Raw genomic sequence first — 12,901 nt, forward strand, 5'->3', positions numbered from 1 at the left:
GATATCAATACTTCGTGAATATTTTTTATGAAATGTTATTAAAATGTTTAAATAATCCAATTTGTCAACTACTGCTGTCTGGCTAGACTTAAAGGTCGTCTGGGGGAGATCGAAGAGAAGACTTACGATTCAATGCCCAGCGGGAAGTCTTGACTCATGGCTACGGTCGCTTTGAAATTTTTCTTGCTCTCCTTGCATACCAGCTCTCTTCCTAGATGAGGCGCTCTGAAGGAGAAAAAGAGAGAGAATGTCTGTCAGAAAATGAGGTGAAAATGAGGTAAATACTTTCGAAAGAAAAGAAAGGAAGAAAATCTTACTGTGGTCCTGAAAGTGAAATGACTGAAGGGAGTGTATAGAAGCTCTGCACTTCAGTGACATCTAGAAAAATGTCACAATTTAAAAATAAAAATAATTTGAAGGGGGAAGCAGTAGCCGTTTGCTACTGAAACGGTCAACACTAGCGCCTATACCCTCAAAGTCAAACTACGCCCATTTCTACAATTTATCTTCTTAAAATATTATTCGAAGTCTAAACCTAACCTTAACCACACTGCTAACCTTATGCCTAACACTAACCTTAAATTAAGACCACACATTATTTATTTATTTTTTCCAATTTTGACTTTGGCTGTGGAAGCTAGTGGAAACTAATGAATCCACATCAAGCCATAATAACAAGACAGCTGAACTTGACAGCTCAAGGGTCAGGTTTCTCCAACAGAAAGTAGAACAGCTCTCCACAGCTTTAACTGATGAAGTAAGAGGATTGGCTTGAAATAGAACTATCCACCCACCCTCCCTGTCACAACTGTGCATAAGTGATCCATCTGTCTGTCCTTCATTTAACCCTGTATGTAGACAGACATGACACTAACAATGAGTCAGAGTGCGCATGAAAGAGAACTTGTGAAGTGTGGTGAGAAGTGAAAAAGTGATTGTCATACATACTTTCCGTTCTCTGCGTTGATATATTCCTCCCAGGAGATAGTGTTGGGTGAAGGTGCAGTTAGTGACTGTCGCCTCACAGGCTAAAGAGATGGAAACCCAAATGATTGGCAATAATAGACAGCTGGCAACACAAAGCTACACAGAACAAAGTAAAACAAAAGGTCCTAGATTACATACGGACTACAAAGAACACAAACAAAAACACGGTCAGCCAAAACAAACTGTCCACTAAAAGTTCAAAAATAAATAATTATTATTTATGCTTTTCTCGAAAACACTTAATTTTTTCCTAAATTGTTTGTAAGATTTGACCTGTATCCACCTGAAATAAATGAGATGTAGGATGCTGAGGAAGGGAGTGACGATCGTTGAGGGCGGACCATATCTTTGCTTACAATCAGATTATAAGTAACCAGCTTAATTACTCACACCACAGGAGTTTGGTGGCACCTTAATTGAGGAGGAGGGGCTCGTGGTAATGACTGGAGCGGATTAGGTGGAATGGTATCAACACATCAAACACATGGTTTCCAGGTGTTTGATACCATTCCATTAGCTCCGTTACAGACATTATTATGAGCCATCCTCCCCTCAGCAGCCTCCTGTGACTCACAGATAACTTAACATGATCTTAAAGTATACAAGTGTTTTCCATCATTCTCTGTGCCCCAGATCACACAGGATTTTCAGAGGCCTAAACTCATGACAATCCAAACTTGAACTGGCTTAAGCTGCTGAATTTCACTCTGTACTGGACAACATGACAAAGTCAACACTCCTTCCTCATTGTCCAACTGTAAGATGCACCTGTTTCATATTAACCAATGTCTGTAATGATGCATGTACAAGTAATTCAGAATGACTATATAATAGTCCCGTAACTCAAAATAATTATTTGCCCTTTTAGCCATCATGCTTTTTTTTGCCATTTGCTGTTGACCACAAGGGCTGTTATACCATCCTTTTAAGCCTCTGCATTGTCACATGACCATCTGTCCCCCGAAAAGCTCTGTATTAAAACTTTTACTTCTGGAACTCAAGTCTCCTCTTTTACCTTTATGAAGTCAACTTTTTTACTGCACAATTCGTTCTACAATTCTCAACCACATTCGTGTCACTAGAGGGCCCAAGCGCATTACTAATGCTGAGAGCGGGAATGAAAACAGTGGTAAAAACAAATCAATGATTTTACAACTGGACACATACTGCATGAATGAAAAGGGGTCGTTAATTCTCGAAACGTGCCTTATCAACAGCACCTTGACCTTAGGTTATCATCTCTGTGGACACACACAGGCATACTACCTCACGTAGGTCAGCACACCTGGCTCCACAATAGTCAGAGCAGGAGTACAGTCCGCCCCCTTGGTCATTTCCGGTCACAACTTGCAGACTTGGTTACGTGCTGCTGTGCGTTTTGCTGCTAACATCACTTTGCTACCTGACAACTTTACGGTTTTTACTTTTAATTACCGTTTATAATTTTGTTTTTTCCCTGACTCCATTTATTTATTTATCATTATTAATTTTTTTCATTCAACTTTTTCGCTCCGTATGCTTTATCTGGACGTGGTTTGTCAGGACCTCCACCAGCCGAAGCTAAGTAGTAACATTAACATGATGCCTTCTTATTTCAGTCCCTGTACTCATAATATACAGGAGAACGATCACCTTGCGGCGAGGATAGCCGTGCTGCAAGCCCAGATTCAGACGCAATCGTCCACAGCTTCAGACGCAAAAGTCCACAGACCCGCTTCAAAAGGCTTTCGGAGCCATCATCTGTCACGCCTTGGTCATTGTATCTTGTGTTTTTGTTATATGTTTGGGTAGGCCAGGGTGTGACATGGGTTTATATGTTGTATTTCGTATTAGGGTTTGTATTAATTGGGAGTGTGTATTATTAGGGGTGTGTCTAGTTAGGCTTGGCTGCCTGAGGCGATTCCTAATTGGAGTCAGCTGATTCTAGTTGTCTCGGATTGGGAACCGTATTTAGGTAGCCTGAGTGCGCGTTGTATTTCGTGGGTGATTGTACCTGTCTTAGTGTTAGTCACCAGATAGGCTGTATTAGTTTCATTCGTTTGTTGTTTTCTTCTTCCGTTATTTCATGTACCGTATTAGCTTCATTAAAAGTCATGAGTAACCTACACGCTACATTTCGGTCTGACTTTCTACAAACAACAGACGAAGATCATTACAGAATCACCCACCACGATTCACAGACCGAGCAGCGTGTGAACTGGCAGGATCTGAAGGAGGACGATATGGATTATACTACGTGGGAAGAAATCGACAGGTGGGCGGCCGACCCAGGGCGTGTGCAGGAGCCCGCCTGGGATTCCCTACAGCAATGCGAAGAGGGCTACAGGCGAATCGAATCAACGAAAAAGACACGCCGGAAAAACGGAGAGGCGCTGGTTTAAACAGGCAGCGACAGCTGGAGCAGCAAAGGGAGGATGAATTATTTGGAGAATGGACATGGGAAGACGTATTGGATGGTAAAGGTTGTTACACTTGGGAGGAGATATTGGCCGGAAGAGATCGCCTCCCATGGGAACAGGTGGAGGCACTAAGGAGAGCAGAGGCAGCGGGAGATAGGAGCCGACGATACGAGGGAACACGGTTGGCAAGGAAACTGGAAAAACAGCCCAAAAAAATTATTGGGGGGGAGCTAGAAGGGAGAATAGTTATGCCAGGTAGGAGACCTGCGCATACTCCCTGTGCTCACCGTTGGGCTAGAGAGACCGGGCAGGCACCGTGTTATGCTATGGAGCGCACGGTGTTTTCAGTGCGGGAGCATAGCCCGGTGAGGCACATACCAGCTCTTCCTATTGGCCGGGCTAGAGTGGGCATCGAGCCAGGGAAGCTTGGGCAGGCTCGGTGCTCTAGAGCTCCAGTGCGCCTGCACGGTCCAGTCTATCCAGAGCCACCTCTACACACCAGTCCTCCGGTAGCAGCTCCCCGCACCAGGCTTCCTGTGCGTGTCCTCGCGCCAGTACCACCAGTTCCAGCACCACGCACCAGGCCTCCAGTGCGCCTCGCCTGTTTAGCGCAGCCAGAGCTTTTCTCCTCTCCTGCGCTGCCGGAGTCTCCTGTCTGTCCAGCGCCACCAGTGCTCCCAGTCGGCCCAGCGCGTCCAGTGCGCATCGCCTGTTCAGCACAGCCAGTGCTTTTCTCCCCTCCTGTGCTATCGGAGTCTCCAGCCTGTTTAGCGCAGCCAGAGCCTTTCTCCTCTCCGGCGCTGCCGGAGTCTCCTGTCTGTCCAGCGCCACCAGTGCTACCAGTCGGCCCAGCGCGTCCAGTGCGCCTCGCCTGTTCAGCGCAGCCAGAGCTTTTCTCCTCTCCTGCACTGTTGGAGTCTCCCGCCTGTTCAGCTCAGCCAGAGCCTTTCTCCTCTCCTGTGCTGCCGGAGTCTCCTGTCGGCCCAGCGTCACCAGTCTGCCAGGATCCACCAGAAGTGCCAGTCTGCCAGGATCCACCAGAAGTGCCAGTCTGCCAGGATCCGCCAGAAGTGCCAGTCTGCCAAGATCTTCTAGATCGGCCAGACAACCTTAATCATCCAGGTCCACCAGCCAGCCAGGATTTACCGGAGCCTACTACCTGCCTGAGCTTCCTCTCAGTACTGAGCTTCCTCTCAGTACTAGGCTCCCTCTCTGTTCTGGGCTCCCTTTCAGTACCGAGCTTCCTCTCAGTACCGGGCTTCCCCTCAGTACCGGGCTTCCCCTCAGTACCGGGCTGCTTCGGTCCCGGGCTGCCCCTCTGTCCCGGGCTGCCCCTCTGTCCCGGGCTGCCCCTCTGTCCCGGGCTGCCCCTCTGTCCCGGGCTGCCCCTCTGTCCCGGGCTGCCCCTCTGTCCCGGGCTGCCCCGCTGTCCCGAGTTGCCCCTCTGTCCCGAGTTGCCCCTCTGTCCCGAGTTGCCCCTCTGTCCCGAGTTGCCCCTCTGTCCCGAGTTGCCCCTCTGTCCCGAGCTGCCCCTCGGTCCCAAGCTGCCCCTCTGTCCCGAGCTGCCCCTCGGTCCCAAGCTGCCCCTCAGTTATGTGGGGATCAGGGTGAGGACTATTAGGCCATGGTCGTCGGAGAAGGTAGATTATCCTAGGACGCGTAGGGGAGGAACTAGGACATTTATGGAGTGGGGTCCACGTCCCGAGCCAGAACCGCCACCATGGACAGACGCCCACCCGGACCCTCCCTATGCTCTTGAGGTGCGTCCCGGAGTCCGCACCTTAGGGGGGGGGGTTCTGTCACGCCTTGGTCATTGTATCTTGTGTTTTTGTTATATGTTTGGGTAGGCCAGGCTGTTTATATGTTGTATTTCGTATTAGGGTTTGTATTAATTGGGAGTGTGTATTATTAGGGGTGTGTCTAGTTAGGCTTGGCTGCCTGAGGCGATTCCTAATTGGAGTCAGCTGATTCTAGTTGTCTCGGATTGGGAACCGTATTTAGGTAGCCTGAGTGCGCATTGTATTTCGTGGGTGATTGTACCTGTCTTAGTGTTAGTCACCAGATAGGCTGTATTAGTTTCATTCGTTTGTTGTTTTCTTCTTCCGTTATTTCATGTACCGTATTAGCTTCATTAAAAGTCATGAGTAACCTACACGCTGCATTTCGGTCTGACTTTCTACAAACAACAGACGAAGATCATTACATCATCGACTCAGTGGGTTTTGTCCAACAGCTCTCCGGACCTTCTCACTGCCACAGTCATACTCTGGACCTAGTTTTGTTCCATGGAATAAATGTTGTCCTCATAATCCTGGACTATCGGACCACCATTTTATTACGTTTTCAATCGCAACAAATAATCTGCTCAGACCCCAACCAAGGATCATCAAAAGTCGTGCTATAAATTCTCAGACAACACAAAGATTCCTTGATGCCCTTCCAGACTCCCTCTGACTACCCAAGGACACAAATCAGTTAACCACCTAACTGAGGAACTCAATTTAACCTTGCGCAATACCCTAGATGCAGTCGCACTCCTAAAAACTAAAAACATTTGTCATAAGAAACTAGCTCCCTGGTATACAGAAAATACCCGAGCTCTGAAGCAAGCTTCCAGAAAATTGGAACGGAAATGGCGCCACACCAAACTGGAAGTCTTCCGACTAGCTTGGAAAGACAGTACCGTGCAGTATCGAAGAGCCCTCACTGCTGCTTCGATCATCCGATTTTTCCAACTTAATTGAGGAAAATAAGAACAATCCAAATGTTCTTTTTGATACTGTCGCACATCTAACTAAAAAGCAGCATTCCCCAAAAGAGGATGGCTTTCACTTCAGCAGTAATAAATTCATGAACATCTTTGAGGAAAAGATCATGATCATTAGAAAGTAAATGATGGACTCCTCTTTAAATCTGAGTATTCCTACAAAGCTCAGTTGTCCTGAGTCTGCACAACTCTGCCAGGACCTAGGATCAAGGGAGACACTCAAGTGTTTTAGGACTATATCTCGACACAATGATGAAAATAATCATGGCCTCTAAACGTTCAAGCTGCATACTGGACCCTATTCCAACTAAACTACTGAAAGAGCTGCTTCCTGTGCTTGGCCCACCTATGTTGAACATAATAAACGGCTCTCTATCCACCGGATGTGTACCAAACTCATGACAAGTGGCAGTAATAAAGCCTCTCTTGAAAAAGCCAAACCTTGACCCAGAAAATATTAAAAACTATCGGCCTATATCGAATCTCCCATTCCTCTCAAAATCTTTTGAAAAAGCTGTTGCGCAGCAACTCACTGCCTTCCTGAAGACAAACAACGTATACTAAAAGCTTCAGTCTGATTTTAGACCCCATCATAGCACTGAGACTGCACTTGTGAAGGTGGTAAATTACCTTTTAATGGCGTCAGACCGAGGCTCTGCATCTGTCCTCGTGCTCCTAGACTTTAGTGCTGCTTTTGATACCATCGATCACCACATTCTTTGGGGAGATTGGAAACCCAAATTGGTCTACACGCACAAGTTCTGGCCGGGTTTAGATCTTATCTGTCGGAAAGATATCAATTTGTCTCTGTGGATGGTTTGTCCTCTGACAAATTAACTGTACATTTCGGTGTTCCTCAAGGCTCCGTTTTAGGACCACTATTGTTTTCACTATATATTTTACCTCGTGGTGATGTTATTCGGAAACATAATGTTAACTTTCACTGTGGATGACACAGCTGTACATGTCGCTGAAACATGGTGAAGCCCCAAAATTGCCCTTACTGGAAGCCTTGTTTCAGACATAAGGAAGTGGATGGCTGCAAACGTTCTACTTTTAAAACTATGACAAAACAATAATGCTTGTTCTAGGTCCCAAGAAACAAACAGATTCATTGTCAGATTCAACAGACAATCTCGATGGTTGTCCAGTCATCTCAAATAAAACCGTGAAGGACATCAACATTACTCTGGACCCTGATCTCTCTTTTGACGAACATATCAAGACTGTTTCAAGGGCAGCTTTTTTCCATCTACGTAACATTGCAAAAATCAGACATTTTCTGTCCTAAAAGTATGCTGAAAAATTAATCCATGCTTTTGTCACTTCTAGGTTAGACTACTGCAATGCTCTACTTTCCGGATACCCGGATAAAGCACTAAATACACTTCAGTTAGTGATAAATACGGCTGTTAGAATCCTAACTAGAACCAAAAAAAAATTATCATATTACTCCAGTGCTAGCCTCCCTACACTGGCTTCCTGTTAAGGCAAAGGCTGATTTCAAGGTTTTACTGCTAACCTACAAAGCATTACACGTGCCTGCTCCTACCGATCTTCCCGATTTGGTCCTCTCGTACAGACCTACACGTACGCTACGGTCACAAGACGCAGGCCACCTAATTGGCACTAGAATTTCTAAGCAAACAGCTGGAGGCAGGGCTTTCTCCTGCAGAGCTCTTTTTATTGAATGGTCTGCCTACCCATGTGAGGGAGGCAGACTCGGTCTCAACCTTTAAGTCTTTACTGAAGACTCATCTCTTCAGTAGGTCCTATTATTGAGTGTAGTCTGGCCCAGGAGTGTGAAGGTGAACGGAAAGGCACTGGAGCAACGAACCACCGGTTCCCCTCTCTCCACTGGGATTCTCTGCCTCTAACCCTGTTACAGGGGCTGAGTCACTGGCCTACTGGTGCTCTTCCATGCCGTCCCTAGATGGGGTGCGTCACTGACGTGGTCTTTCTGTCTGGGTTGGCGACACTCTCTCTCTCTCTCTCTACTGGCTGGTGTGTTTACGGACATATTCAATCAATCCCTATCCCAGTCTGCTGTTCCCACATGCTTCAAGAGGGCCACCATTGTTCCTGTTCCCAAGAAAGCTAAGGTAACTGAACTAAACAACTACCGCCACACACCTCCGTCATCATGAAGTGCTTTGAGAGACTAGTCAAGGACCATATCACCTCCCCCCTACCTGACACCCTAGACCCACTCCAATTTCCTTACCACCCAAATAGGTCCACAGGCGATGCAATCTCAACCACACTGCACACTTCCCTAACCCATCTGGACAAGAGGAATACCTATGTGAGAATGCTGTTCATCAACTACAGCTCAGCATTTAACGCCATAGTACCCTCCAAACTCGTCATCAAGCTCGCCGCCCCCAGGTGGTGAGTGTTGGTAACAACAACTACACCCCGCTGATTCTCAACACTGGGGCCCCACAAGGGTGCGTTCTGAGCCCTCTCCTGTACTCCCTGTTCACCCACGACGCACGCCTCCAACTCAATCATCAAATTTGCGGACGACACAACAGTGGTAGGCTTGATTACCAACAACGACGAGACGGCCTACAGGGAGGAGGTGAGGGCCCTCGGAGTGTGGTGTCAGGAAAATAACCTCACACTCAACGTCAACAAAACTAAGGAGATGATTGTGGACTTCAGGAAACAGCAGAGGGAACACCCCCTTATCCACATCGATGGAACAGTAGTGGAGAGGGTAGTAAGTTTTAAGTTCCTCGGCGTACACATCACAGACAAACTGAATTGGTCCACCCACACAGACAGCATCGTGAAGAAGGTGCAGCAGCGCCTCTTCAACCTCAGGAGGCTGAAGAAATTCGGCTTGTCACCAAAAGCACTTCTACAGATGCACAATCGAGAGCATCCTGTCGGGTTGTATCACCGCCTGGTACGGCAACTGCTCCGCCCACAACTGTAAGGCTCTCCAGAGGGTAGTGAGGTCTGCACAATGCATCACCGGGGGCAAATTACCTACCCTCCAGGACACCTACACCACCCGATGTCACAGGAAGGCCATAAAGATCATCAAGGACAACAACCACCTGAGCCACTGCCTGTTCACCCCGCTATCATCCAGAAGGCGAGGTCAGTACAGGTGCATCAAAGCTGGGACCGAGAGACTGAAAAACATCTTCTATCTCAAGGCCATCAGACTGTTAAACAGCCACCACTAACATTGAGTGGCTGCTGCCAACACACTGACTCAACTCCAGCCACATTAATAATGGGAATATATCACTAGCCACTTTAAACAATGCTACTTAATATAATGTTTACATACCCTACATTATTTCTCATATGTATACGTATCTACTGTACTCGATACCATCTACTGCATCTTGCCTATGCCGCTCTGTACCATCACTCATTCATACATCTTTATGTACATATTCTTTATCCCTTTACACTTGTGTGTATAAGGTAGTAGTTTTGAAATTGTTAGCTAGATTACTCGTTGGTTATTACTGCATTGTCGGAACTAGAAGCACAAGCATTTCGCTACACTCGCATTAACATCTGCTAACCATGTGTATGTGACAAATAAAATTAGATTTGATTCGATTTGAAACTCACACACATCCACACTAAGACTGAACTCTCTCTGACCTATCACTATGAGTGACTGTGATATTCTCACATGCCTTTGACTCCCGCCACCTCCGTTGTTGAGTCCACACAGCCTCCAGTCAGTCAGCCGTGCCCCCCGTCGCACCAAGGGTTTTAGACCCCATCCACCTAGTCAATAGTACAGAGCCCTGCTTGAAACCTGGGACGGACTCAGCATGTTATTTTTCCCTCAACCTACTTCTGCAAAACGGTTTCCACTGAGCACGGAATCACTTCTACAAACATGGATGTAAGCACGAAGGACTGTGTAAGGAGTTTTTCCCATTCAATACTGAGCTGACAAGAATTGGACAACAGATTAAAAATGCTTGAAATCATTTACCACCACAGTACAAGGACAACAATACCACAGGGAGTAAATACTACAGGACACATCAACAACACAAAACCCAGTTCACGACAGGACAAAACTAACGAAAACAACAGAGCCGCCAAAAAGCATATATTGAGCTTTGTGAGTGTCACACCCTGACCTTAGTATTCTTTGTTATTTTAGTTAGGTCAGGGTGTGACATGGGTGATGTATGTGTTTTGTCTTGTCTCAGGGTTTTGTATGTTCATGGGGGTGTTTCCTATCTAGGTGTTTTTGTAAGTCTATGGTTGCCTAGATTGGTTCTCAGTTAGAGGCAGCTGTCTATCGTTGTCTCTGATTGGTAACCATATTTAGGCAGCCATATACTTTGGGTATTTTGTGGGTGATTGTTCCTGTTTCCAGTGTTCCAGTGTTAGTGTTCACGTTACGGGACTGTTTCGTCTTCGTTCATTTTTGTCGGTTTGTTGTTTTTGTTCATTGTTTAAGTTTCCTATTAAATATGGACAATCATCACGCTGAATTTTGGTCCTCCTCTCTTTCACCCGAAGACATTCGTGACAGTGAGGCCATGACTTCCCTTTGTGGAGGGGCTCCCAAAGCAAATTATCTATAGGGCCAAATAGAGGGAAAGCACTGGAAAGGTGTGTATAAAGTGCCGCTCTGAGCTTCCATCACTAGAAGGGGGTGCCTGGTATACATGCTCAAGGGTAGAAGAAGGGGGGGTAAAATGCAATGATATGAATGGACAAAGCCATCGATCATGTGACACCATTCATTCCTATGTGAAGACTCAATAGCACATTGAAACCAAAAGAAGTCTGTTAAGATGGCATCTTATGGAGATATAACGTGTGCAGTTTGAGGTACTCTAGGAAGTAACGTTTCAGGCTAGTTCAATGCTGCCCTCTCTCATTGAGTAACCCAAGTTGAAGGCCGACCAGGGTAAAGCAGGCTGCCAATAGCAACTAAATTATCCTTGTAAATTTTTGTAATGTGCGATTTGGTTCAAGGACATATGGTGCATTCGGAAAATATTCAGACCCCTTCACCTGTTGCACATTTTGTTACGTTACAGCCTTATTCTAAAATACGCCATAATGACAAAGAAAAAACAGGTTTTTAGAATTGTTTGCAACTGAAATATTATATTTATATTCTGACCTTTTACTCAGTACTTTGTTGAAGCACCTTTGGCAGAGATTACAGCCTCGAGTCTTCTTGGGTATGATGCTACAAGCTTGGCACACCTGTATTTGGGGAGTTTCTCTCAATCTTCTCTGCAGATACTCTCAAGCTCTGTCAGGTTGGATGGGGAATGTTGCTGCACAGGTATTTTCAGGTCAATTAAGTTGTAGAAACATCTCAAGAGTGATCAATGGAAACAGGATGCAACTGAGCTCAATTTCAAGTGTCATAGCAAAGGATCTGAATACTTATGTAAATAAGGTATTTCTGTTTGTTTTTTATACATTTGCAAAAGTTTCTAAAAAGCTGTTTTCACTTTCTTATTATGGGGAATTCTGTGTAGATTGATAAGGAAATGTTTTTATTTAATCCATTTTAGAATAAGGCTGTAACGTAACAAAATGTGGAAAAAGTGAAGGGGTCTGAACACTTTCCGAATGCACTGTACATCTGGTGTATTAGAAGCAATTTCCATTCACTCTAATGGGGGATCCGACTTTCTGCTAACAATACCTCCAGTACTGCGGTCTACCTTGAACTTCCGTGTCTTCAATGAGAGGGAGCAGTCGTTCTCCCCTGGCAGAATGCCACAAATGAGGTTTAGAAGGGACATTTTCATTCTGACAGACAGTATGTGCAAAACAAATACAACTATAAAGAAACCCAAGAGGAGTGAGTAGTCCAACTGAAGTATTTCCAAATAAACCAATCAGACGTGTTTTACAGCAAATGAGCCATATGCTAAGTGAAAAGATATGACCCTTTTGTGGTCCATGTCTCATTGACATGTTTTGGTACAGGTGACTGGAAGTGAGAGGAGATCCTGTAGGGGAGGTATATAAGGGTGGCAAGTAGTAGGGTCTGAGAGGGCCTACCCCAAGGGTCCAGCGGGAGAGGAGAGTTTCAGGACTGGACTCGCAGTTATGCTGAAGGTGCAAGCAAACAGTATCTTCACTTTGCACACCGCGCCCAGCTCACAACCACAACAGGTGACATGATACCAGTCGACTCCAGCAGAATTCCATTTAGAGGCCCCAGCATAGAACTTCAGCCCAAAGCCCCAACTTGGGAGGTCCCACTGCTGAACTAGACAAAGACTGAACCCAAGTACAATGTACCCGTACTCTGAAACTAGAGGGCCTCAAGGCGGAGCTCACCTCCTAGTTTTGCAGCTAAAGGGCATCACAGCGGAGCTCACCTCGTAGTTCTGCTCAATGAGGTTCCCTCCTTTGCTCAGGCTCTCCATGATGGCCTTGTTCCTCAGGATGTCCTCCTCGGTCAGGTGCTCCCGACGCTTCCGTGACTCCAGCACCAGCCCGTTCACGGAGTAGAAATCTGACAGGAAATTCCCCACACGCTCCTGGAGCAACAAAGGACATGACAAAAAAAAACTTGATCACCAATTTCCCTTCAATACACATCAAAGGACAAACAGCAATAGCCCAATAATAATAGCTCTCCCCAGATGTTTATCAAACACATCCTCTATGTGTTGGTTAATCTGTTTCATTTGAAACTTTGTTGAGGGGAGGTATAGCACAGGAAATGTGAAAAGGACATGGGTGTCCTGTACTGCATTGAATAACAAGACTGTAC

General features: G+C 46.0%; 1 protein-coding gene across 2 annotated transcripts in view; it reads right to left on the minus strand.

Moving 5' to 3' along the window:
• The window catches only part of LOC123998592 (ankyrin repeat domain-containing protein 13C), a 71,719-nt gene that overhangs the window by 2,087 nt on the left and 56,731 nt on the right, over nucleotides 1-12,901 (minus strand). For both annotated transcript variants that reach the window (XM_046303588.1, XM_046303577.1), the window contains exons 9-11: nucleotides 12,504-12,665; nucleotides 949-1,028; nucleotides 127-225 (exon numbers count right to left, since the gene is read on the minus strand). In XM_046303588.1, coding sequence (XP_046159544.1) covers nucleotides 127-225; nucleotides 949-1,028; nucleotides 12,504-12,665 — 341 coding nt within the window. The remainder of the gene's footprint in view (nucleotides 1-126; nucleotides 226-948; nucleotides 1,029-12,503; nucleotides 12,666-12,901) is intronic.

This window comes from Oncorhynchus gorbuscha, linkage group LG02, assembly GCF_021184085.1.
Source record: "Oncorhynchus gorbuscha isolate QuinsamMale2020 ecotype Even-year linkage group LG02, OgorEven_v1.0, whole genome shotgun sequence".
NCBI lineage: Eukaryota > Metazoa > Chordata > Actinopteri > Salmoniformes > Salmonidae > Oncorhynchus > Oncorhynchus gorbuscha.